General features: G+C 40.8%; 1 protein-coding gene across 2 annotated transcripts; it reads right to left on the bottom strand.

Annotated features, from left to right (window-relative positions):
• Positions 1-536: 536 nt before the first annotated feature.
• Positions 537-24,698, bottom strand: TET2 (tet methylcytosine dioxygenase 2). 2 transcript variants are annotated; one of them, XM_008635601.2, is made up of 9 exons: positions 21,282-24,698; positions 19,019-19,109; positions 15,469-15,562; positions 14,137-14,345; positions 13,167-13,317; positions 10,912-11,001; positions 8,229-8,366; positions 6,536-6,893; positions 537-5,313 (listed from the first exon to the last, which is right to left on the bottom strand). In XM_008635601.2, exons 1-9 carry the CDS (start codon positions 24,622-24,624, stop codon positions 3,902-3,904), a joined length of 5,886 nt encoding a protein of 1,961 aa, XP_008633823.1. In that variant the 5' UTR covers positions 24,625-24,698; the 3' UTR covers positions 537-3,901. The 2 variants fall into 2 exon arrangements, with proteins under 2 accessions (XP_008633823.1, XP_017592286.1); XM_017736797.1 differs by having other exon boundaries at positions 537-5,295.
• Positions 24,699-25,935: the final 1,237 nt, after the last annotated feature.

The following is a 25,935-nucleotide window of genomic DNA, read 5'->3' as shown; positions in this document are numbered from 1 at the left end:
TGAAATTTTTCCTGACATCCAGTCTAACCCTCCTGTGGCACAATACTATTTGTTGCAGCATTCCACCATTTGGGAGTGATTTGAAATCAGGTAGAAAAATGCTTAACCAGGTACAGGTAAATACCCTAAACAAACCAATGAATGCTTAGAGTCTCCCCCTTGTTCTGCCTCTGCCAGGTGTGCATTTGTGGCTGCTACTTGAGCAGTGAGGCCACTGCAACAGTGAATATGCCAGATTCATTTGTGTACACAATGTACCAGTGGAAAACCAGCAGTGAAGCTCTACTGTCTCTTCCTCCCGATAGAAATGCCTCCCTCCTTCCCTGTAAACACAGATTTTATGGAGCAGTAGCCTGGGCTCAGCAGCCTGTGTCCCAGCCTGTTAGAGGTAAGAGTCAAAGCAGAGCTAGGAGTAAATGTGATGCTTAGGCATCCTGTTTTGAAGTCCCCAGTGATGCACTTTGTTTGAGCATGATGCCTGCTTTGTTGTCAGCTGACAAAAATGACAAGGAAAGACACGTTTCTGCAAGACAGACTTAGAGTGCATTAAATAAATATAAATTTTATTAAAAACACCCACATCTCAGCGTTATCAGGAATGATATAATAATAAACAGCTTTCAAATAACCTGCATTACATTACAATACTTACAGTATTTATAACCATCCTCAGATTCTTTTTATAGACATACCAAACATCTCATGAAAATGAATGAAACTAAAGTAAAAAAAAAGTAGAACATAAGCATAGAAAATGCACACAGAAGTTCATTACCTTAGTGTCAAACTGCTAAAGTTTCCTACACAAGTTAACCACTAGCTTTAGAAGTGAACTTTATACTGCTGTGCGTCAATCAAGATGAAAAATTCATTCAAGTAAAGTTGACAACTCTCAGAAGCATCTTCAAGTATGGCTATAGTCAACCTGATAATCCTATACAAGCAACTCTGTCTGCTTTGTCATTCGTTCCAACTGAGGCAGGGTTCTGTACACCAAAAATTACAGCTCAGGTATTTACAATACAAAACTGATTCACCAACTAAGCTTCCTGCTCCTGCTGCCAGCAGTTTGGCAAATGATGGTGCACGGCATAGTAACCAAAAATCTACTATGGATTACATGAATTATATAGGATTAAAAAAAAAAATCACCAAAATATGAAGATATATAATGATTTACTTAATCTGACATATAACCATCTTTTTTTTTTTTTTTTTAAAGATGAAACTTTTGTTTCAATGAGTGGGTAAAGTCACAGACTGAGAAAAAACATAATTGCCATAATAAATATTTGACCATTAAACCCAAAGGCCTCCTTTGATTTGAGTTAGGTTGTGATTCTGTTGGATAGAATTTTTTTCGACCAAACTTAATCTTACAGTATATTGCACAAAATATAGCTGGGACATGAGGTTTGCATGTTTAGGGAAGCCCTTGTACAGACTGTACCTTTTTATATTTTATTTTATTCATTACAGTATCTAAGAAGCCTTATTTAGAGAGTGACTTGAACAACTCTAGCAAACAGTCACTTGCCAAACCCCTGCCTTACATTTTTCCCTTTAATCAGCTCAGTGCATTCTACTTTCTTTTTGTTTATTCATTTGAAACAGTCAAAACATTCTAAATCTCTTAAACACTTCTGTTACAATAAAAAGAGCTAACGAATTTACAAAATTAGTTTTAGTTACACAATACATGTACAAGAAAAGTAAGAGAAGGGATTCAAAAGAAAAACATTAAATCCCTGAAAAAAACAAAACAAAACAAAAAAACCCCAAGAATAATATATTTAACCTACAACAGCTTTACATACACACAGGTGACACGTTGGCATAGGAGAACATGAGCTGAAATATCCCTGAATTTTTAGAACCAAAAAAAAAAGAAGAAAAAAAACAAGTTGAAGTTCAAGTTATACTTGCTAAAATGTCAAGTATTGAGAGTTTTTTTGTTTAGGTTTTTTTTTGTTTGTTTTTTTTTCAAAGGCTATTGGGGGAAAAAGATGGTATACAATATATAAACTTTCACACTCAGTTCAATATCCTATTGCCAAACTAGTGTTGAGGTATATGACAAGTAGGAACATCACTCAAACCTTTTAATGTATTTTAGCTCACATTATGATATATTTGTAGCAGGCTGAGTAGCACCATGATGTGAATTCAGCTCAAAACCCAAATATATATAGATTTAATATTTTTACAGTACTAAAATACTAAAGCATTGCGTTAAAAAAAGTTTTGTTTACAATTTAATTTACTATACAACTCTCCTGCTTTTTTTTTTTTTTAATAGAAATTAATGATTTAAAACCACCACAGCAAGCCAGCTGCCTATTTTTTTTTTTCTATTTAATCAACGGAATCGCACAGAACTAACCCTGTTTCATTCACCTTGTGTAGGCATCGGTCTGCTCAGTCTTCCTGGAAAAGAGGCCACTTGCACCGAGAAAGGACTTGCACCACAATGTACATAATTATCAACACTAAAGCAGTTCTGCCATTCCAGTGGGAGCGCACAGATCTCAAGAAACAGCAGAAGCCCAAGCTAACTAGGTGTAGTTTGCTGCATGCTGCTAATTATTACCTGTGGTTAATATAAAATTCTCTCCTTAAAACTGTACATATTTGAGCAATGAACTTGTCATAATAATTGTAGAAAACAGTTTTCAGTATAGCTGTGTGAGATGAGCACCAGAAAAAATGTGTTTTGTGTACTAAAGTATTCCCTTATATCCAGTAAGCCCCATTTTTACCATAACTGACTGTATTAAAAATGGATATGTAGCCCACTAGCTAATGCATGGCTAAACCAAAAGTATTTAAAAGCTTTTTTAGTTTAAAAAAATTATCTTTGCATTTTAAAATCAAAGTAAACTCTTCTTTTTTTTTTTTTTTTTTTTTTTTTTTTTTTAATGTCTTAGTACCTTAGCATTGTTCAAGTTGCCAAGCTTAGGTAGACAAAGTGCTTTTGAAACACTATTTAAAAAAAAATATCTTTCTCTCTATTTTATTGTCCTTTTCTAGGACTTGACTGGATGAGCAAAATCCAGAGGTCTTTGTACTTCCCATATGTTAAAAAGTAAGCTTATTTTAACACCAGGTAACTTCAATACATACATGAATGAAAACGTCCTCCCCGTTGCCGAAGAACATTTGACTACATCATTGACATTTTGTTATAAAGGCATTAACTGTTTAACTGATAAAATAAAGACACCATTCTCTTAGATAGCACCATGGTTTTAGGATATTCAAACAAATTCAGTGTTTTGCTGTCTATTTGTTTTATACTTATCTACTTCGTTAAATAAAATCAAAAGACTATTAAGATTACAGTAAAAACTGCATGTTAAAAAGCCATAATTCCAGTATTTCAGTACATCATAGATTCAGCACCAGATGTTATTTTAAGATTCCTGCAGTTGTAATACTACAGTATTATTTTTTAGGGTTTTCTTTTGCTCCTGTTCCATGACTATGCAAACTTGATGACGTTAAAAGTGGCCACAGATGTGCAAAACTGTAAGAAAAAAAAATCTGTTTGCAGATTATCTCTTTCAGTAATAGAGCCAGTGTTTTCCAATGTAAATTGTGAAACACTTTTTTGTTGTGTTCTCTCTTTTTTTTTTCCCTTTCCTTTTCTTCTTTTTTTTTTTTTTTGTTTTTTTGCATAGGATGCTTTGGTCTTGTTTCCTACATGCTATCTGTGACCACTTCAAAATCCATGGAAAACAAGTGCTCTAGTGAGATTTACCTCTTTTTGCTGGTGTGTCGAGGCTTTTTCCACTGATGAGTTCTGTTTCCTTCTCCACCCTTGCCTTCCCCGAAATCTAAAGCACTACTACCCTAGTGACAAGGTGTTGTTTCAAATGAGGTAAACAACCAAGGTGTGAAGTCAGATATATCGGTTGTAAGGCCCTGTAACCCGTGTAAAGGCATATGGAGATGTGGTTACTGTGGAGTCCGTGGTGACCGACAGTGTCCTTTGTGCCAGGGACTTGATGAAGCGCACGTACGTTGGCTCAGAGGGCTCGTGGGGCTCCGCAGGCTCCCGCTTGGCTTTTTTGCCGTAGGATTTCTGAGGCACATAGTCTGGGCCGTACTTCTCGCATTCCTCTTCTTTCTCTCTTGCCTTCTCAGCCATCTTTGCCTCCCACAGAGCCAGACCATGTTTTGGCTCATTCATGCTCTTGTGCTGGTAAAATACAAGGGATATTCTGGTGGGATGGTTCCTGTTGGGATTTTTTAAGGGAGTCGTTGCATGGAGCTCACGTTTTGCACACTCTATGAGAATTGACCCATGAGATGGAGCAACTGCCACTCCTCCAATTTCTGGATCCAGAAAGTTCTGCTCACTATCTGACCAGACTTCATCGGGATCCTCTGCTTTTTCTGGATTCAGCACATCAGTTTTATCTAAACCACCCTGGGGAGTAGTCCTGTCATGGTTTTGACCTGGAAGCATGTTAGACAAACCATTAACTGCATGTGAAATCATTTCGTTATCCTTATTCTGGAGATGCAGTGAATTAGGAAGACCACTAAACATATTTGGAGCAGAATGGTAGTCATGTGGTAAATGTGGAGGGGGTTGCATGTGATGATGTTCACTTGTTTTACTCATGGAGGCATAATCCATGCTTGGATTACTCAGATTAGATTTTAACCTTGAGGCAACCTCCATAAAATGGCCATTGGCATCATGGGTGGAGTAAGAGGAAAATGGCCCTAGGTGGTGTAAATTTGGTCTAATGGTGCAGTTACTGAAGGAGTCTACTGGCATATTTTGGTTTCCATAATTCAAGTACTTGGGACCAAAACTCTGATTATTCCCAAACCTATGCTGGTATAATGTTTGAATGGGTGGTAGACTGAGTTTAGACATATGGTCTTGGCTCTGGCAACTGTACAAGTCCATGTGCTGATGCTGGGAAGGGTAGGAGCCCAAGTAAGAGGGGCAGTTGTCCATAGCTATGTTTCCATTGCATTGGTAGGGGGGATATTGGTTATTTTGACTTAAAGACCCTGAATAAGGGTTCATGGGACTGGAAGAATTCAAATAAGACCCCACAGACTGTGATGAGGTTGTATAGAGGTTCATGGGATTGGACCCTCCATATGGATCTGAAGTGTACGAAGAGTTTGGATAAGCATTGGCTGGATTAGGCAACCTTCCATAGAGATTTGCAGAACCTGAACCCGAGTAAGAGTTAATGGGATTTGACTGAGGGTTGTTAGGGAGAGTGCGCTGTGGATGTTGCTGCTGCTGCTGTTGTTGTGTGGCTGGTCCTGAAAGACGTAAAAGATCTGTAGATGTAAAAAGGAAAAAAACAAACAACCACACAACAAACAGGCTTTAAAAAAAAGGCCCCAAACCAAACAACCACCCAAGAAATTACATACTTTATATGAAATTTATAAGAAAAGTAGATTCATTAGCAGACACTCCCTTTCTCATATCTCAAACACCATCCTTTAAGAAGCTGAATAAATACTAAGGCTACTCTTCCTTTTTGGCATGTATCCAACGAGATCAGATGCTAGTGGCAGTGAGGAAAAGAGGACAGTGTAGTCTGTTCAGAGTCACATGCACAAAATCCAAAGAGTTGAATCATCTTTTAAGTAGCCCATGAACTGGAGCATCAAAGTGCTCCCAAATAGCCGTGCACAAAGTGACTTTCTTTTCCCCAAGGATAAATAATTCTTTTCATCTACATGAACAGAACTGTCTCCAAGAAATGTATGTTAAAACCAACATTCACTGATAGACAGAACAGCGCAGTAATAAGTGAGATCAACTGACGACATAAGAGCAAAAATACCATTCATTAAAGTGCAATGGCATCATTTAATGGTCACAACCCTTGCCTGGGTTATGGGACAGCTGACTTCTATTCATAGGTATTTCAGTGACCTTCTGGGTGGCCCTGGAGGTATCCCTTTTTTCCTCTCTGAAAACTGCTGTAATAATAAAATAGTTGTGATTACTCCTTTGCTCAGGACTCTCAAATCTGCTGCTGAGAACTGCCATAAACTCTTACTCCACTATGGAAAACCTGCTTTGCTTTTGGTCTTGAGGCAGAGAGTATAAATAGTGGTAAAGAGGTTACACTTGTATCTCCTCAAATTAGGAGGTTCTCTTTAACAGATTGAGTGATGTGTAAGTCATTCTTTCTTTGGCAGCAGCACCACACACTTCTCTTCATGGCTTCTAGCATTACTAGTCTTTTAAAGATACTTTACAATACACTGAATGGCAAGCAGAGTTTGCTTCTAGATTTCTACAAGTGTTAACTATCCAACAGTAAAGGATTTCTCAGTGCAGCTTTTTTTTTCTTCTCAGGAGTTGTACCAAATTTGGCACTCTAGTATTTATATAATATTGATATTCACTTTCAAGAATTCTCTTGCCTTTTTACTTCAATACATTCTTGGGCTGAAAAAAATTGTTTTCTTGAGGCTGTTTATAACTGGCCCTGATTTGTAGGATGCTTACCACTGCTGACCCTGCTCAGATTCCTGTGTTTACCTGCCAGCTGCTTTGCATGACCTGCTGCTTCAGAGGTGCCTTGCTTGTTGCGTGCTGCAGCAGACTTCTCTCTCTCTTTGCTAGACCCATTCTCCAAGGAGGCAAGCTTTTCTGCAGCTGCTTTCTTTGCTTCTAGCTTCCTTTGCCGACAGGTCTTAACAGGCTCTGCTAACATCCTTACTTTTCGTCGAAAGGAGGTAAGGACCTGGATGCTGCCATTCCTCTTCTTCTCCTCCTGGCCCTCAGTGCTTCCGAACTCATCCACATCAGAGACTTTGTATAACGGGAGCACATGGAGCTGCTCATCTTCTGGTGTTTGGCCAATTTCACGATTGTCTTCTCTAGTCAGTGTGCAAACCTGTCAGAAAGGTGTATTAGAGATGTGAAACTCTACCTCTGCATTGTGCCTTGTCCTGCCACTGTCAGCACTGGCATCTGGCAAGCTCTTTGTAAGTGGTGAGTTTCTGTGCAATTTTTGCGTACCACAACAAGCCTGCAAATGTAATTTCTTCCATTACTTTGTTAAAAGAAACAGAAGGTGTATAGATACCTATTTCTTTTACCTGTGCTGAAATGAACAGTATAGTTAGGGATTACCCTCATGTGAAATAAACTCCAATCCACTGTATAGTGGCCAGAGAGATAAAGCAGTAAAATCTGGGGCTTTGTACTCACCTGAAAAGTCTTTCACTACAATACATGAGGTAGCTACCTATTAGAGACAGTGTGCAATACAACACACTGGTGTTGTATTTCACACTCCCTTACAGTGTAATAACATTACAGTGTCACAGTAATGTTAATACCAAGATTTAGAGAAGTTACTGTTGTTACGCAGCAGGCTTGTGTTAGTTCCAGCTAGAATAGGTATTAGGAGGATCTTTGTGGAAAAAGATGCCGATAGAGATATATTGTTGTCCCAACTTTGGGGAAAAAACCTCAGCTGGAAATATACGTTGTACTGGTGGTGATTAACTTGTGAATTAAGTCAGACCCTGGAAACATTTAGTTGGAATTAAAAGGGCAGATACTCTCTTTGGTTGTAATAAGAGCTGTGAATCTAGGGAGCTACTTCAAACTACAGCCATGATGATTTTTCATAACTGGAGAGTATTCTTTCTCATGTTTGCCCCAACTGTTTTGTCACGGAAATAATCCAATACACATTGAAAACCAGCTTCCTTTTCTAGTATCTTCTACCAAGCTTCTGCAGTACATGCCAGAAATCAGAACTGAGGAGAGTAAAGGGTGCATGTACTTGCAGACTTTCTGCTCATCCCAAGCAGGAACAAAATCCAAAATTTCCAAAACTCTCTCAGAAAGAAGTTATTTTATTAGAAGATAGTCTCCAAAGTTGTTAGGAAAAAATAAAAAGTGTTTCAAGAGGATAAATATAAACTGGTTTGTGCCAGGAACACTGAAATAGGCATTTCAGCTCTGCTGGGACCTTCTTTCCTTTGTCTCCACACTCCTTCTTTTACCAGTTCTGCATTAAAATGTTCTTTAATACACTGTAAGCTCATTCATTTGAAAGAAAAATGTGTAGGGGGTAATAAGTTAGCTCAGTTACTGCCTAATTTTTTTTTTTACTAATCTGCATTATGCAGTATAACTTTAAACAGAGAGGAGATAATGAATCAAAGCCACGAGCTGAGTGCTGGAGTGAGGAGGCTGTTACACATCCCAGACTTACCAGAGTACTCCCGTTCTGCATATTGTGCAAGTCTCTGTGAGCATGAGCACAGAAGTCAAGGCAGGCAGTGACCCCTGAGAATGGGCGACCTTCCTTCAACCCCAGGCGACACTCGGGGGCTCTGTGTTCGTACTCGATCTGGAGAGACAGGACAGGTTTCACTGGGTGCTCCAGGACACCGAGTGCACAAGGAATGCTCTGCTGTGACAACGGGCAGGTCTCCCTCACATCTTGGAGGTGACAACAAACACATCTTGAAGGCAAATAAAACTACAGCAGTTCAATGGCCATTTTGTATCCATGCTTCATTCCTCGCTTCTTTGTTCCCTGGTACCTTCTTTCTCTGGTGTGATTGTGAAATTAGCCAATAATACTTTTCCTTGTGTATTACTCCTGATTTTCTGCCGGGGGTTTGTGTTTTTACATGACAAATGCGGTGCATGGTTTCCGTGACTGGCACTGTGAGAGTGATATGTTTGTGTAGACTGGAAGTGTACCAAGCTATTAAGGGAAAATGGCTTTAGAAAACTGACTTCAGAATGACTTAATGAAAAACAATAATTTGCTTTTAGATTTGTAATATTTTGGCATCTTAAACATGTATTTCATTAGTTTAAGTCAAATCTTACCCCTGACTGAAAAGAGAGAGAATTCAGTCAAGACAGTGCTTTGTACCCATGCAGTCATTATTAAGGAGCTTTACAAAGAATTCATAATGCAACAATAGACCTTACACAAAAAGTAAGGATTTTGTAATGGAAGATAAATCCTTAGAAAAACGATGGTTTCATGTTATATTTAGAAAATTTAAAATGAAACCACATTTATAAAATGCTTTGCTGAAATTCCTGAACCTTTCAAATGAATGCACAGACCATCTACACTTAATGGAACTTAATGGATCCCTTTTTAAGTTAAGGTCAAATTAGAAGCTTTGCCAAGTCTTCATTCAAAACCACTAAAAATATGTCTAGTTTGCTCACAGATATTTATTTTTCAAATCTGGACTATTTATTTCCCTGGAATCTGAAAATAAAAGCAGAACAGAACTTGAAAACTGTCTAAACTTAATTGGAATTAAATGTGAGTGGTCTGAAATGTTAGCCAGACTATAATTATCTGATCAAACTATACTGGTGCAGCTGCTCTCTAAGATGTTCCGTTTGGTCCAGCTGGGAAAACAGATCCTTTCCAATTCTTGATTGTAATCCAGAAGTGGTCCAGATTTGGATTAGAATAAATCTGGGAATTTGAAATTTGGTTTTAGGGCTTTTTTGGTTTTAGAACCTTTTATAATATCATACAAATTAGGACTCAATCATCTCTCTTTAAAGCCACTGACAGTAGCTCGAGTACAGTTTCCCCACAAATACAAGGTCTACATGAACCTCCTGAAATAGGCCAAGCTGTACACATGCCTTATTCCATAAGGTAAAAATTGAAGCTTGTAAAAGCATGTATTTTCAACAAACGTTGGGTAGAAGAACCACACCTTACTTGGAGAAAAGTTCTTTAGTGAATTTTTGTGGGAAAAGAAAAGAAGCCCAAGCAAAGAAACATTTTATTGTTCCCCACCTTATTTTTTTTTCTTCCTCTTCCTTTTTTCTCTTGCAGAATGTCTCTCAGATATTTGGACAGATAACCACAGCTAGTGGGCACACAGCCACAGTTTTCTCCATAATGAATCTCCAGACATTATCTGATCAGGTAAGTGAAACTGGGTAAGTCTGCACTGAGTCTGCTTACCCTGTCTAGCTGCTACTAAAAATGCAGTAAAGGAGTAAATTTTACAGCAGATAATAATGGACAGTTTTGTGTTTGTTTACTGTTTCTGCTAAAGCTGAAAATCTGTCTTGTGCTGGTTGTACAAGGCTGTCAACAGGAAAGCAGGATGCTGTCCCAGTTTGCAGTAGATGCTCAAAGTTTGGGGCCTGTAAATTCTGTGAACGTTCCTAACAGTAGTAAACCTGAGCAATGAGAATGAAGGCTAACAGTTACATGTTTGCAGGTGGTGTGGTGTTAAATTTTGGTGTAACTGTCTGAAAGACATTTTGTAATGAAATGTCGATGAGGTGCAGTCACACTGGGAGCCTCATCAGAGCTCTGAACGTGCTGGTGTCTGAGAACACCAATCCAGATCCACGGAAAACAGGTGCACACGGTCCCCTCATGCAAGAAGGCTGATGCAGGCACTTGTGTGCCTATGCAGGGATGAGTGTGTTCAAATATAAAACTTCACTTTGAAAGCATGTTTATAAAGGCTATTTTGGTGAAAACTAAATTCATCTGCTGCTTGAGAGAGCAGAACTGAAACTGTGGCTTCAGGGCTTGAGTGCAAACTGTTGCCAATCTCACACCAGATTCATGGTAGCTTTGCTGGTTTGGCTGGTAAGTCAGGCTAAATCAAGAAATTTGTATTTTAGAGCTGAAGAGTGAAATAATTTCATTGTGTTGATGTAGGTGAAAAGATTAGTTCTATTTAGTGGACCAAATCCTGCTAGTTTTACTTGTGAGAGAATTTTAAGTGTAATCATTCATTTCTATTTATCTTCATGCTGATGTCCAAGAAATGTTGGCACAAAATGTATATAATGGTTTGGTGCAAGGCTGAAGCATTGGGAAGTGTGTTAAAAATCAGGTTATTTCCATGACTGCTCATGTTCCTTTTTTTCCCCCATCATACCTGGTTGTTATATGCATCAGGTGCAAGCTTCTTGTAGGTAGGTGCCATCAGGGTTGACAGATTCTGCAGATTGGATTCTAGTTTTTCTTCCTGTTAGAAGATGAAACAGGGTTCAATGATATTTCCATACTGTACATCTGGGATCCAACAAGTTAGGGTCTTTACACAATTATGTTTACACTGATAGTTGTGGAAAGGCATAAACCAGTATCATTGGTGTTTAGACAGTAACTGTTGTGAATCTCCTTTTAATTTTATTGTTCCAAGGCCTTTAAAGGAATGGAGCAGTTACAGCAGTGTAGTGGGATACCTTCAATAGGATGTCATGTATTATTCTTGTAATTTGTTTTATATTAAGATAAATCACATTCTTCAACATGGATATGTTTTAGATCTAAGTGTGATAATCCTCATTATTTTCCTTTTTGGAGTTTTGGGAAAATAATTATCTTCAGATAGCTTGAGAGAAATAACATCAGAATGGTCCATCAAGTAAATCTGACTAATTTTAAGGGTTTTGCACATTGCAATGACAACACTTTGACATACTGAGACATTTTTACATGCAGCAATTTAAAAATATTTAAATATTGCAGCCTTCAAAAAGTTCCCAATCCTTAAGCAATGCAGAATAATCATGGATGTGTCTAGTAACTGGAGATATGGAGGTGGGAATTACCATAGCTCCTTTTTTCTTTGAATTGTATGCTCTCAAAATAAAGCACTCTTTAAAAATAATGCAATAACATACTCCAGAGTTGTTCCCCATCCTCTAAGGATGAGAATCCTAAATTCAAAACCTCGCTTATATAAGGCCCTTATCTTTAATTTTAAGTGCATAAAGGACAGTGGCATACTGGAGTGGTGTACTCATTTTTAGGAGTTTTTGTATTTTAGGAAGATGTGAAGAGCTGTGAAAAAACAGGTTTCAGAGAGGTATGTATTTGGTGTGTTTAAAGTTTGTATCCCATACTACAGGGCAATATCCTAGTTTGGTTTGACATGAAATTGTCAAAAATATCTTGCTGTGACCTTGTGGCTGCTGCCAGAATGTGGAGCTTTGGTATGGCCAGTAGGTTAGCATTTGTTAGTGCAACTTCTGGTTCTTTCGGTGAGAATTCTGTTTGTGCAGTCTATAAACTGTATCTATGCTATGGAACCCAGCCCCTGGTCTGGATGCATGCTTTGGCTCACCCCAACTTTGGGACCAAGACTGGAGGGTAAAACCCTCTTTCCTGCCCAAGTCTGGCCTCCATAGGAAGTAAATGCAAGAATGCAAGTTAGAAGAGTGCCCTGGTGTGCTCTGGCCAGGTATCCATCTTAGAAATGTAGGTAGTTTAGGATTGCAGGCTGTGATAAAGAAGGCATTGTGCCACAGCATGTTTGGAGGAGAGCTATTCTGCAGTTCTTGGTGCTGTAGAAGAGCAGTGGGCAGGAAAATCTGTATGTTAGTGATGATGCACTCTTTTCAGCACAGACTGCAGGATGGAGAAGTACTTGTCTCTCTGATCATGTGAGAGGAATGCTTGGATTTGAGTAAGACACCAGAAGACAGTGAAACTGTGGTCTTACGTGCCAGTACACAAGCAAGGGACTAAATTTGCGTGTCCGTGCCAGAAAGCAGACTGGGCCACTGGAGCTTCACATGACTTGCTGGAGGTGTCCAGGAATCATTGCAGTCATAACTTCAGGCTATCTTGTGTCCAGGCTAAGGTCAATGTTTATTACTCTGGCTTATTTTAAACATTTGCCAGTTTGCTGTAACACAGAGCCCAGTCTGGAAACATTCAGTGGGGTAGGACGGTATGTAGAATGAGTCTTCCTAACCTCTTCTTCCTATTGTCATCCCAGAGTTTCATCATGTTTATCTCCATTGAACCAGTCTGCTCTGGTACTCAGTTGCAGTGTTAGGTGCCATTAGCTGGTAAACCTTCCATTGTGCCACTGGGGAATGCTCAATTGCAGGCCTAATAACAGCCAGAATTATTCAGGCCGTGCCCTCTCCTCTAATTGTGAAAGCCTGCAAACATGGTTTCAAGTCTCAGGACTTTTACCAGCTGTCAGAATTTGGACAGTCGATTCAGCTGGCTCAGTGACTGGAATCAATCGGTTTTGACTGGCAGTTATTTAATTACCCTACATGTACAGCACTCAGGGAGGCCTCAGGCCCTGCTCTTTTGTACTGTATCTCTATTTACAGAGTGACAGAAAACACTTCTTTGCAAATGAAGCTCATTTTGGAAATGGACACCAACCTCTTTTGGGTCATCTCCCATCAGCTTAAACTTTCTTGGAATCTTGCTTCTGGCAAACTTACAACCATTGTAGTACATGCTCCAGGAGCAGCCAAAGGAAAATGAAGCACCACAAGTTTCAGGGTCCAGCCCTTGGCATGCACAAGTCCGTCTAAAAGATAAGAGAACACAGCTGTTAGCAGCAGGCAGGTCCCCCTGTGGTGGTGCTCTGGCAGTAGGCGTCGGTGTTCTGCCAGTGCTCCAGAGAATCAGCGGTGTGGATCATCTTCCATCAGTAAAGAATGAAGAAATGCTAGAGGGAGACATACACATCGTAACAGAAGAATTTATCAGAGTGAATAATTTCATGGTTACAAAGTAGGGTCTTTGGGGGTTCTACACTTCTGTGAGAAACCCGGCTTTGCTCAGCTCAGAGCACATTGCGTGGTGCCTTGTTAGGTACTGATATTCATGGTGCCTCAGAGGCTTGTGCTGACAGTACTGCAAGAATGTGGGAGCCCTCTGACAGGGACTAAGCAATAATTCCTGAAATATGACTCTACCCATGAAGCCAAGTAACATACAGTGATAGCTGTGGTAATTTTGGTCTAAATGTTCTTTTCTCTCAGAAAGGCATGGGAAAAAGATATAGTGCAATTTCTTTAGATTGAGGCTAGTCAGTGTCAGCTTACACAAGTATGATTTAGTGCACCCAGCTTTTATTTCAAGGTTGAGGTATCAGCTATCCTGGCGCCTGCTGAGATCTCTTCTTTTAAATACATTGAGATGCTTCACAACTCTGAGAAAGTGTTTTTCCTTATTTGTAAGAGGGTTTACGTTGGGTTTCCTACAAGGTTTGTGGGTTTTCAAACCACCTGAAATAGCTGGGAAGGTTGTAGATGTTTCAGGATAACAGCATGAGCAGAGGTGCTGGGTCTAAGGCTGAAGACAGGGCTGCAGGTTTGGTGAGCACAGCCTTTGCTCCACTTACTCTTCGTTCAGGGCACAGCGCCGGTTCGTGAGCGTGCCATACTTCCTCAGGGTGTCGGTGAGTTCAGAGTAGAGCTTATCAGCCAGGCTGGTTGGGATTCCCTCCCAGACCAGGATGAGAATCACGATGACGGCCGTCTCACACGTGTGTCCCGCTCGTTCGCGCACCAAGCAGAGCAGCTTCTCCTCCTGACTGCTTCTGCGGACTACCTGCATGTACAGCAACACACACCCCAGAGCCCCAACACAAACAATGCATTTCTTAATGTGAAGAGCAAGAGAATAGGAAACCTCAGCATTACTGTGCGTGTGGGGAGGTTACTTCTACTTGTATCCTCCTCTTTGTTTCTGGCAATTCAGTCTGTTTTTCTCACTGTGATACGGCAGGGCTACCCTTTGTGTTTAATGAAGCTGACTCTAAGAGGTTGACTGATGGCATGGACAGCCATGGTGGTGGAAACCAGCTTTGTAAAAGTATCCTCCATGCTCAGATTCAGCAGGGATCCTCTCCTGAATCTGTGTTACGGTTGTGGTCCAGATTGATTGGTGAGCAAGAGGAAGTGAGCAATGAGGTGTCTCCCTGCACAGAGTTGGGTAGTGGACGCCTGTCTTAGAGCAGGAAGCATGCAGGGAAAGGCAGGTAGTAAGGAAGGGACTAAATAACTGGACATTGGGAGCTTTTTCCCCTTTCCTTCCAAACTTAAGCAGCTATACTCATAACCAGCTTCACAGTTTTGTGACCTGCTGTTATTACATACAAACATTACAGTGTTGAGAGGAAAGCAGTAGATGTTTTTCAAATAAAAGTGTCCTTCCAGTAGCATAAGCTCTGCCAAGCATTTCTTTGAAAGGGTGCAGTCTGGCATGCATAAACACTGTAATAATGTATTAGTTTTTCCTCATCCTGTCTTCCCCCAGCAATCCAAACCACTCAGCAATTTGTTCCAAAGTGCGACAGTGTTTGCTAAGAGGGTGTCCTAACACTTCTCTCAAACTGGGAGGGTATTTTAAAGATATCCCAGTGGTGCACTGGACTTATTTGTAGGCTGAAATTAAACAGCAACGAAAATGTCAGGTGGTGTGAAACTTAAATCTAAGCAAACATGCCTTTCTTCTTAGGTTTTTGTACCTTTAAATCAAATTTTATTCTTGCTATTCTCTGTGCAACAAGTAAATGGAGTGAGAGATGGGTGGAAGCAGGCTACAGGCACCCCATATTACTGCTGCTGTTGAGCTGTTTTAAGTTTCCTAGTGTCAGCTAACAGGACATGTCACTGCTCTCAGCTACATGAACCATCATACTGAACTAGATTAATTTGTTTACATCACTTACCCATTTAGCAATTGGACATCCTTGAGAACTTTTGCCTTCTTTCCCAGTGTAGACAACCCTCTCAATCCTTATAGCTTTACCCTTCTGTCCAAATCTTAAACAAAACAAAAATAAACAAATAGCAGATTCATTTGGTTCTTTGTGAACACTGAAAAGATGGAGCACATTTGCCAGTCTTATCTTAGAAAAATAAACACTATGAATTACAGGGAAAGATGTGCAATGTGGTTTATCTTGATGATTTTATTACAGTGGTGGAATGATATATTAAGAGAGGCAAATGTCTTTAATACATCCCAGATGGGTAAAAATTATCAATACCACATTAATATTACCAAACATTTTAACCATGTCTTTAGAGCATTTGTTAAAGATGACATTTTGAAAAGCGGACTTTTCAAACAAAAAGAAGTCTCTTTATTTTGTTGAAGAATTTTTTTTTTTTTTTAATTTCTGGGTTGAAATTGTTTCTCTGAAATGTACATAATTAAGTTGTCATGGAACAACTGGCATGTAACAGTCACTCTATTAATTTTCTGTGCTTGTTTCTGGCTTAGGCAGTGTGAATCAGTTAAGTCAGGATTAATTTGCATCTTATCTTTTTTTTTTTCCTTTATCATCCACTCATAAATTGTTACTTATTTACTTCGACTTCAATACTCCAGTTAGGATCACAAGGTGCCCTCAAATAATGCCATTTGTGTGGCTTTTTGCAGCCAAGGTGGGCAAGCTCAGCTCGTGCTGAAGCATTTAATCAAGGGGATTACACTCTCAAGGCAGACTCTAGCCCATGTGCAAGCAGTGCTGTTGCCAGAGCAAAGAGGATCCACTTTCCAGGTGGAAATATGTGGCAAATGCCATATGAAGCAAATCTTGAATCAGTAGAAAGTGCTGGATCTGTTGAGCCATTTCCAGGCATTTCTCTGGGATTGCCCACCTGCTGAGCCTGGGAGCACACCAGGGCTCAGGGGAGGACAGGGGCAGAAGCGACAGTGGCTGCAGTGTTACAGACTGAGCTGCCCTGGCCGCTCGCCTGCTCCTTGGGCACTGGGCAAACTGCACTTCCATCACCATTTCTGGAATTCTGCCACTCTCATTGGTGTTAACTTTTAATAGCCAAGTGTGGGGACTGACTAAATCATTCTCCTTGTTCTTTGCCTTTACCTACAGAGCAGTCAAGGTATGTTCCTTTTATGCAGCCATTTAGTGATGCCTTAAGAACTTTTGACCTTTTTCCCTCTTGTTTTTGCACTAAAATTTTGGTGACATATTTTAGGGCTGGTATCTGTGTTTAAACTTTTGTCCTGTAAAGGAAGTGAAAAATGCTTATTTTTAGATGTGATCTCATTGTGAAGTTTCATTGTCACAAGAAATTATACAAACAAAATCAAGTTGTACTACACATATTCTGCAGGCAACTGTTAGGTCACTTTTTCCTGCTTAGGCTTAGATGTTAGTATTTATTTGTTTCCTTAATTAACCACATTAAAAAACCCCATTTTTAAATCTTAACATTTTCTATCAGTTTTCTAATCTGGATTGCAGGACAACTGTGCGGACGCCTCTATAGAAATATGTTGTACATTACACACTGGAAATGAAATGGACTTTGTCTCAAATTTTTTCAACTGTCAGAAAGGAATTTGTGCCTGATGTTTGTCATGCTTGTTTTCAAGCCAAAGCTGATTGGCTTTAAAACTGGAGCAAAACTCACTGAACATGAAGTAGAAATTGGGAGAAGGAAGAGGGAAAATGTCTGTATCTGGTGTGGATTCTGCAAGAAATTAGTTCTGGTATAGCTAAAATATTAATTGTAAGTCTAAATCCAAATCCTGGCTTCTTTAGCAGTGCTGAAGTGCTGATACCTTAAAAGTCAATCCATATTCATGGAAAGCCAGGTTAAAAGCACTTCAGTTGTGATTAATGTCACCAGCTGCATATGTATGCTTGAGAGTATCTTTATAGTGAAGGGTTTGGGTTTCTTTTACTTAGGGATACAAAATTAGCTAATGAGTTCTGGAGTTCTTCGGTCAGAGAATTTCACAGTTCATACCATACAGTTTAACACTAGGTATTGTTCAAGTAGCTGCCCTTGCATGTTACCTATGATCTCTCATTATTTCCTTCTGCCAACATGAAATGAAATTAAATTAAAGAAAAAGAAAAGGTAAGGTCAATATTAAGAATGAAAAATTACATTCCAAAGTAAAAAAAAAAAAGTCATCTCTATAACTGACATTACAACATGAATGACTGTCCTCTTTTATTTATTATTTGTAAATACTCAACAATTAACCAGTTGATGAGAGCTCTGGAGATAACAGATTGTAAAGAATTTCTTCAGAGAGTCAGCATTCACTTTCCCTTCCCAGAACGAAGCTGATTTATGTAGTTTACATGCACTCAAGCTGCTCTCAAAGCTGAAAATTATTGGGGCAAGAGTCACAGGGAAGGAGGTACTAAGAAAGAGAAAGGACCTCAGGACTTAGAGGTAATCTGAAGGGTTTAATAGGCTCTAAGTGCCCCATGGCTGTGCAGTGATGAGCACAAGCTAACAGTGCTAAGAAATGGTGTTCCTTAGCTCAGACTCAGCACTGCAACAATGCCCACTTGCTTTTGCTCCTGCAACTAGCTGGAGCTTCAGTGTTGTTCTGGAGTCGAGATTTTTAAGGTACTAACAAATCAAATTCCCATCTGTCTCTGACTTAACCGAAGAGTTTTTTGTTTGCTTCTTTGTTCAGAGGGGAACTGAATTCCCAGATACCTCTAAAAATCTGGTCGTTATTGGCTACAAGTAATGCAGAATTCACAGTGCAGAAGTCACTTTTGTGACAGCTTTTAATTTATGTGTCTTAGGCTGGTGGGGTTTGTGCTAACACATATTTTTAAACAGCACATATCATATATGTGTTCTGTTCCTTTAAAAATTCCTGCTTTGGTTGGTGTTGATGTAATAAATACACCACAGGATGCAACATGATAACAGGGATTGTCCACAATCAAGATAAGACTGGGCTTGTGCAGTACTCCAAGGCAGGGGAATGTTTTCTCACAACACTACTTATTGATTCTTGGGCTGAAATCCCATCCAACAATTTTGTGGCATTCCTCTGGACATGAATTAATTAGATTTAGATAGTTGGTAATTTGGCAAGAGGAAACTAATGTTGAAATTCAGTATTCTGCTCTTCATCCTCCTTCTCCACTGGCATTCTCCTAGCCAGAGGGAACACCAGCCCCATGCCTGCCTTTGCAGCCACTGCCAGACGCCTTGCTTGGCAGGCTGGTGAGAACTTGTTCCGGCTTGGGTTTGCTGGCATCTGTCTCCAAGGGCACAGCCCGTGCCAGCCAGCAGACTATTAGCCCTGTCAAATATTGTGACTCTCTGGTGAATAGCAGGGTGCGTAATGTTGGCAACACTGGAGTAGCTAAGCCTACAAGTAATTACTTGATTTGCAGTTGTTTATTTCTTTATGTGCAAAAGCTGGAAAAATTCTGACATCCACAAAAGGATAAACGTTAATCTGCTCTGTGCCTTTGGACTAATTACCTTTCTTCCATGATTTCTCTAATAGCTGCCACATTAGGACCGGCTCCTAGGTGGGTATAGAAAGGACCTTCATCTTTTTCAATAATTTGCTCTGTTTAAAACAAAATAAAGGTTATTACTTTGAAGCTTAATTCTTTCATGTAAAATGTCACATTGCAAAGCTTACATCTAGCTTGTTGGAAGACTGCTGTATGGGCCTGGGGTCAGTTTTCAAACACTTATGTCTAAGGTATTTGCCCACACAGTTTGTACGAAACATGCAAAGCAATGGCTAATCCTGCAAACAGCCATGATAGGGACTGTGTGCCTTTCCCTAACGCAAACACTTGTTCCACATCGCAGGCTCTACACTGACATTCAAATTGGTGTTTTCCTGTTATCAGCAAACAATTGTTTCTCCTTCTTCCACTTCCTCCTCTCCCAGTATATAGAAAGGAGGATAAATGGGATAACAGTGGTAAATATTGATGTTAGGGAGCTGTACTGTACTTGTTTTTCAGCAGACATGTTACAGTGCAGGAACTTACAGCTTGAAAAACTGGCCAGTGAGGTTACACAGAGAATTCCTGCAACCCACAGAAAGACTGTGAAATGAAAAACAAAAACCCAAGTTTGCTGAAAGAAATCGTGCACAAGGCCTGGTCAAAATGCTTGTATGCCAAGAATGTGGCCTCGGTTTTCTGTGTGTAGGTAGGACCATATCAGCAGTCACAATACATGCTGTGTGTTTGCTTTGGTTCCAGGAGGCAGGCTCCAGCGGTGTGAAAGAAATGGCCAGGCCCTGCTTGGGTTCAGGAGATGGTGGAGCTGTGCTGGATGCTTTCTGCCATGCTAACTCCAAGGGCTGGATGAGGTGGTGCTGCCCTTGACAGACAGCCTCTGGAAGCATGATGAAGGCATGGCATAAATCTGAACGTGTCAGTGGGGAATGGCTTAATTTAATCTTCTTAAGGACAATATTGATAAGAAAAAGCAATAAACCTGTAGATTATGCTGTGGCACTGGGTTCTTCAGAGAAAGTTTCATACTCCTGTATTTCCTAGTGTCTGCCAGGACTGAAGAATTAAAATGTAAATGGAGGATAAGTTCTTAACTTTGCTTAGTGGTTTCAGTACAAAAAAAAAAAAAAGAAGGTAAGGAAATGACTGCTAGAAAAACTTGTGCTAACTATATGGAAGAAACGATATAAAAAACCCCCAACAAATAACAACTGTGTTTTCAAAAAAACCTACATTTTGAAGGTTGTTTCTTATAAACCAAGGAATTGACTTCCAGTGTTTTTCCTGGGAGCTCCAGAAATACACTACTTCCTGGTTTTGTTCCCATAGATCATCTCTGAAGCATAGCCCCAACATTCAAAAAGGCAAAAAGGTCCATTTTGCATTTTGGAGGAGCAGTGATTCAACTTTCCTCTTTTATAGTTGATACAAAATCCTAGTAACTGAAACTGTAACAAGGATTTTTATTTTCGTCCCCCCATTTTTGGTGCTGAACCTTTTGTCTCAGCCTGAATAGTTTATCAGCAGAGTCTGAAAGTGCCTGTTATACTTGGCTATGTGCAGTGTCAGTACTGTGTGGAAGCTTGGGCTAGGGGGCCATGCCTGTAATCCTACTTCCCTCTGCTCTATTTTTCCAGCTTTTGGAGACAGGGTATGCCATCAAGCAACAACAAGGGTCCCCCCCACTGCTTTTTTTGGTGCTGCTTGTGTAGCTACTCTATGAAACTGTGGATCTCTTTACCCTTACAGGAGACAAATGCCTGAAAGGGAGGATAAACTCTTGCAACAAGTGAGGAATAATCTGACATCTGTTTTTGCTTTGGCTTGACTAGGGGCAACTTCAGCAATTTCACTCTTAGAGCAAAAAATGGCCATAAGTTTTGGACTAGGACTGGCTTTTTAAAAGCTGTATCTGACCTTGACAAGTAAATTAAGTCATAAAGTTATGACCTACTTTTTATCAGGATGATGTTGTTACGTCTGCTGCTCAAGGAGAATGGATGTGAGGCCATAAGCATTCTGACTGAAAAATCAAATAGGTAATTGCTTTATGAACTATTGAGGAAGGGCCCATGTGCAGGATTGGTAAGTGGAGTAGGCATAAGTGTTTAAAATTCCAGTTTTATCAGTCTTCACTAATTGTGTTTCTTAGAAAACCCCAAAAGATCTTCCAGCAAAAACATCCAACTAACCCTGTGATCCCAACTTGAAGGCTCATTTCCCTCCTGTGAACTATTACGTTTTTAGTACATCTCAGCACTTACCAACACAGCTGCAAGATGGGAAATCATACTGGGTTTTGGCAGGTGTGTCCAATAAATTTTTTACAGGAGTATCCAATAACTTGGAAGGTGAGTCTAAAAAATTATTGAGAACAGTTCCAGCTGTTCTTTTGGTCGGGGTTTTCTCAGCAGACAAGTTTGCTTGCTGATCTAAGATTGGGGTTTGAGTGTCAAAATCTGCAGCACTGGTATTTCGTGATAGGATGGTAATAGGGCCTGCTGTTTCAACCTTCACATGTTTGGGTGATTTGAGAGTAAAAGTCTTATGATCAAACAGTGATTTGACCTGTATCTGTTTTAGCTGCTGCTCCATTGTCTCAATGATGCTCTTTTGTTGTGTGTTCTCGCAGCCAAAGTGCTGATTCTCTTGTTTAATTGTTTTTTTCCACATTTTGTTTTCCAGCTGTCCAGCTGATGGGCGCATGCAGACATTAGACTTTGTGCCAGCCTCAATTTTTATAGGCTTGCGTGCTGCACTGGGACCAGTCTCAGTTTTGGGTTGCTGGTATGCTTGCTGCTCCTGTTTTTGCAAGAGATGCCACCGCAGAGCAGCGTGCTTTTGAAAATCCTTAGAGGTCTGGGACTGCAAATGACAGCCTCTCTGGTCTTGGGCGTGGGGGGCAGTTTGGCTGTGTGGTAAGTACTGCTGAGGGATCTGGGGAGCTTGTTTGCTCGGGAGGTCTTGGTTCAGACTAGCACCATAGCCCTGTGAGGGCTGGAGGGGTGGCAGCTGCAGAACTGAGGCTTGTTGCGTCTGTTGCTCTCGTTCTTGAAAACAATGATTCACATCTTGCTTTGCGGTCAAGTTATTTGAAAAATACTGCATGTGCTGCAAGTCCTGCATTTTGTTGGCTCCAAAGCATTCCATATTTGCAGCGTTCCCTTTCTTCTCGGAAATCATGTGCCTGTTGTTTGGGCAAGGGTGCTGGACACTGACGTTTGCCTGCTGAGTGTAAAGGGGAGCTTTGTTGTTCACGGTCTGTACCTGCTCTAGGCCTAGCTGATGGTTAGGCAGTGGGAATGCAGCTGATTTACCATACTTATTCCCAGTCTGGAAACATTCATCTGCTTTAAGTTGATTGAAGGACTTCCTGTCTAGAGACTGCTCAGCATTGCTTTGGGGGTGGGATATGGCTTGGGGCAGGTCTTTAGTTCTCATTTGTGGAGCCTGCTGCTGGTTTGGGGTTAGCTGTGGACTGCGTGGCAGTTGCACTGGATGTGCCTGTTTTTGCAGCATCTGTTGCAAAATATGTGAATGCAAGAATTGCCCCTTTTCCCCTGGCTGGGGATTCAAGTGCTGCTGTTTCAAGGGGGCCCCTAAATGCTGTTCAGCTTGTTGTTCTGATCTTGGCTGGAAATGGAGCTGCTGTGGTGGCTGTTGCTGCACTTGCGACTTGAGAAGGGAATCCACCTTTGTGAGCTGTGGCTGCGGTGAGTGTTTGTGGAATGGCAGCTGCTGGTCAGCTGGGGGATGCGGCTGCAGCTGGGAGCTCTCACTTTTGTACAGTGGAGGAAGTTGTTCCTTTTGCATTATCTTCTGGCTCTGGGCCTGTCCTGAAGGCCCCTTTAATGAATCAGGACTTCCAGCATACTGTTTTGTATAGACTGTTTGGGCTGTGCTTGCCTGGTACTGAAGAATTGACCGCAATAATGCTTCACTGGGCTTTTGGGGAGGCTCTCCCTGGCGGAAGTGGGTGGAAACCAGTTCTATCCAGGCTGGTTTTGAATATTGTTGAGCCTGTTGTACAGGCTCTTTCACTTGGTCCTTTTCTTTGTCAGGAGGAGTCTCAGGTTCTCTCTGTCCTGGGAAATGCTGATAGTGTTGTTGCAACTCACCCTCGCTTCTGTGTGCGTGTAGGTTTTGGAGGGGAGGTTCTGATGCCAGTGTCACTTCTTCGGGGCGCTGCAGAATTGAGGCGGCCACAGCAGCTTGCGGGTTGCTTTCACTGACATCTTGTTGTGATGTTTGTGCCTGTCGCAGAAGGCTCTGCTGAGGGTGAAGTTGTTGTTGGCTGAGGCTGGGACTTTCTGACATTGGTCCCTCCTGTTGCCCTTCATTTTTTATCTCCCCAGGAAGAGTTTCATCACATCTGTTGTCATAGGAATGGTGTCCTTCTTGCACCACGGCAGACAGTGCACTGTTCATTTCCGGAGCAGGAGGGGTGGAGGAATCTTTGTGAAACGTTGAGTTCTGTGTAAAGAAAGCACCATTATTTTCTGCTTGCTCAGAGTACCTTTCCAGAGCAGTGCTCTGAGCTTGCAGGTTACTGCTGGAACTTAGAGAGAGGTCTTGGTTGGGAACCTGCCCTATGCTTCCATGAATTTTACTGTTTCCTACAGGTAACCGGTGAGGATCATAGCCTGCAATCTGTTGCTGTAGCTGTAGTTCTGGTTTCTGAAGTGAACAGCTACCTGGCAATACAGGTGGTTTACTGGAGTCTTCTGTGTTGTAGACCTCAGTAACCACTACAGCTGGCACTTGAGGCAGCTCAGAGTTTGAGGTCTGTGAGGAAGTGATCTGCCCTGAGGTATGGGATGAATGTGTTGTCTCATAGGACAACTCATTAGTAGCCTGACTGGTAATGGCATTGATATGAGATGTGTTCTTCTGCATTGCTATGGAAACATGTTCTGGATAATATTGAGACAGTGTTTTCTCCAGGAGTTCACCATGCATGCTTTCCATGGAAGAGGCAGAAACTGTAGCACCATTAGGCATTGGCACTGCCTTGTTCTTAAGTAGTAAGACAATGTCCCTGTTATGGCAATGAATATTTTCCCGCTCCTGCTCATCCTGAATCAGAAGGTCATGAGGGTTTTCTGAACCAACACTGTTGTATCTTGTAGATGGAATCAAATCTGAAGCATCCTTTTCTTGTCTTGTAAAATTCTCAGGTTTCTTCTCACTATAACAATTGGAGACACTTGGTTTTTCACTGTTGTCCTCTGGCTCAGCTTTTTCTCCATTTACCTCTTTGTCTTGTTTCACTTTCTTGCTGTCATGAAGTCCATACAGAGTGGGCTCGCTATAAGTGCGCTTGATCCCACCATTTTGCATATATTTCGAATAGACTTTCTTTTCTTGTAAAAGGTCGGGGCTAACGCAATTGTTTGGACTTCCCTTCGGGTGGGGCACTCCAAAGTTGCTTTTATTGAATAGCGGCTTGCGGTCTCCATTTACTTCCACGTCAGGCCTCTCTGTTGCTGGACTCCCATTCTGTAGCTTCACTGCAGAAGGCTCTGCCTGGCAAACGTGAGAAGACTGTGGTATTAGAAATGGACTCAATCTATTGCCGTCAACATGGTTGGTTCTGTCCTGTTCCATCTGGCCTGCTCCGGGGCCATCCACAAGGCTACCCTCTGAACGTATCTGAAAGAGAAAAGAAACAGGAGAGAATCTAAGTCAGCTTTAGTTTCCATTGAAGGACAGCCAGTTACTGACAATGCCTGCAGCACTCAAGCACCCATTGCCCTGACCAGCTCCCACACAGAGTGAGCCTGCAGGCACACCTGAGGGGCGTTTCACTATCCTAGCACATCTTGCAGCCCTAGGTCTCCCTTTTTCTTAAAGGTTTGTTCTTCAAGATGAAAAGAGAGTGAAAATGCAGAGTGGCTTCCTTACACCATTTAACATACAAGATATTTTACCAGAAGAAATTGCTCGTAGTGGTGCAAAAAATATTCTCTGCTTTTGAATGATTTATATAGACTCCTCTGTCATCACATTTTGCCCTTGGTAAGGCAGAAAGTCATGTTGAAACCATGGTTCCCAGACTTGGTGCTAATCCTGTAATTTGATTAAGTGTGCCAAACCTCTTTTGTCTGACTTGAATGAGTATGGTCACCAAGTTTCCACTTAGAGGGGAAAACATTTTTTTTCTGTCCTCAGCTGTCTGACAGGGTCTTTTAAAACTGGCATTCCTAAAGACCATGCAAGTGGCACTGCACAAGACAAAGCCATGCTTGCCTGCTGTTCACAGGAACTCTTACAGTTCATCAACAGATCAGTAATGTTGATAGAAAAAGAGTGATTTTTGAAAGGTTTGATGGAATTTTTTTTTCCTGGTATTAATATCCTTTCGAATTTACATCTAGACATCAAGCATGGCTTAAACTATGCATTTGGGTTTTGAATTGAGCTCTGCAGCTGTGGAGCTAGGGTTTTTTTCTTCTTTGTTTGGATGGGAAATCCCATTTTCTCATATACTCTTTATATTTTATTTACAAAGTGAAGTTTTTAGCTGGATAATAGTACTGACAATGTGCAGTGAGCAAATTCCATACAGTGACAAGCTAATCCTCTTCACATGCATCTTCCTAGAATTCACAGACCCAGTTAACATAGATAAAGCCCTTGTTTGACTCTGCTTGTAATTTATTCTTTGTTGGTTTGTGGTTCTCAACCAGTCACAAATGACAGAAGGTAGACTGACAGTGAGTCTTACAGACATGAAGTTGCACAGAGAAAATTTGGACATATGCATGTCTGTCTGCAACTTTTATTTCTGGTTTGCATAAAGGAGAATCTGAAGGATTCTCCATTACCAGGTCAGCTCTGCTTGGACTGCAAAGTCAAGAGAAGCACTACGTGTGGCTCTATACATGGTATTGCCACTACATAGGAAGAACTATGATA

Source organism: Corvus brachyrhynchos, unplaced genomic scaffold, assembly GCF_000691975.1.
Source record: "Corvus brachyrhynchos isolate BGI_N302 unplaced genomic scaffold, ASM69197v1 scaffold175, whole genome shotgun sequence".
NCBI lineage: Eukaryota > Metazoa > Chordata > Aves > Passeriformes > Corvidae > Corvus > Corvus brachyrhynchos.
The sequence above is the reverse complement of the archived record's forward strand: the minus strand, read 5'-3'. Positions and strand labels throughout refer to the sequence as shown.

Excerpts from the sequence above, each read along its gene's own strand:
- TET2 (XM_008635601.2), bottom strand. The coding sequence starts at position 24,624 with ATGGAACAGGACAGAACCAACCATGTTGACGGCAATAGATTGAGTCCA. Across the intron at positions 19,110-21,281 it reads CCCATCTTGCAGCTGTGTTG|AGCAAATTATTGAAAAAGAT; the intron begins GTAAGTGCTGAG and ends TGTTTTAAACAG. Across the intron at positions 11,002-13,166 it reads TGGGAGATGACCCAAAAGAG|GAAGAAAAACTAGAATCCAA; the intron begins GTTGGTGTCCAT and ends ATCTTCTAACAG.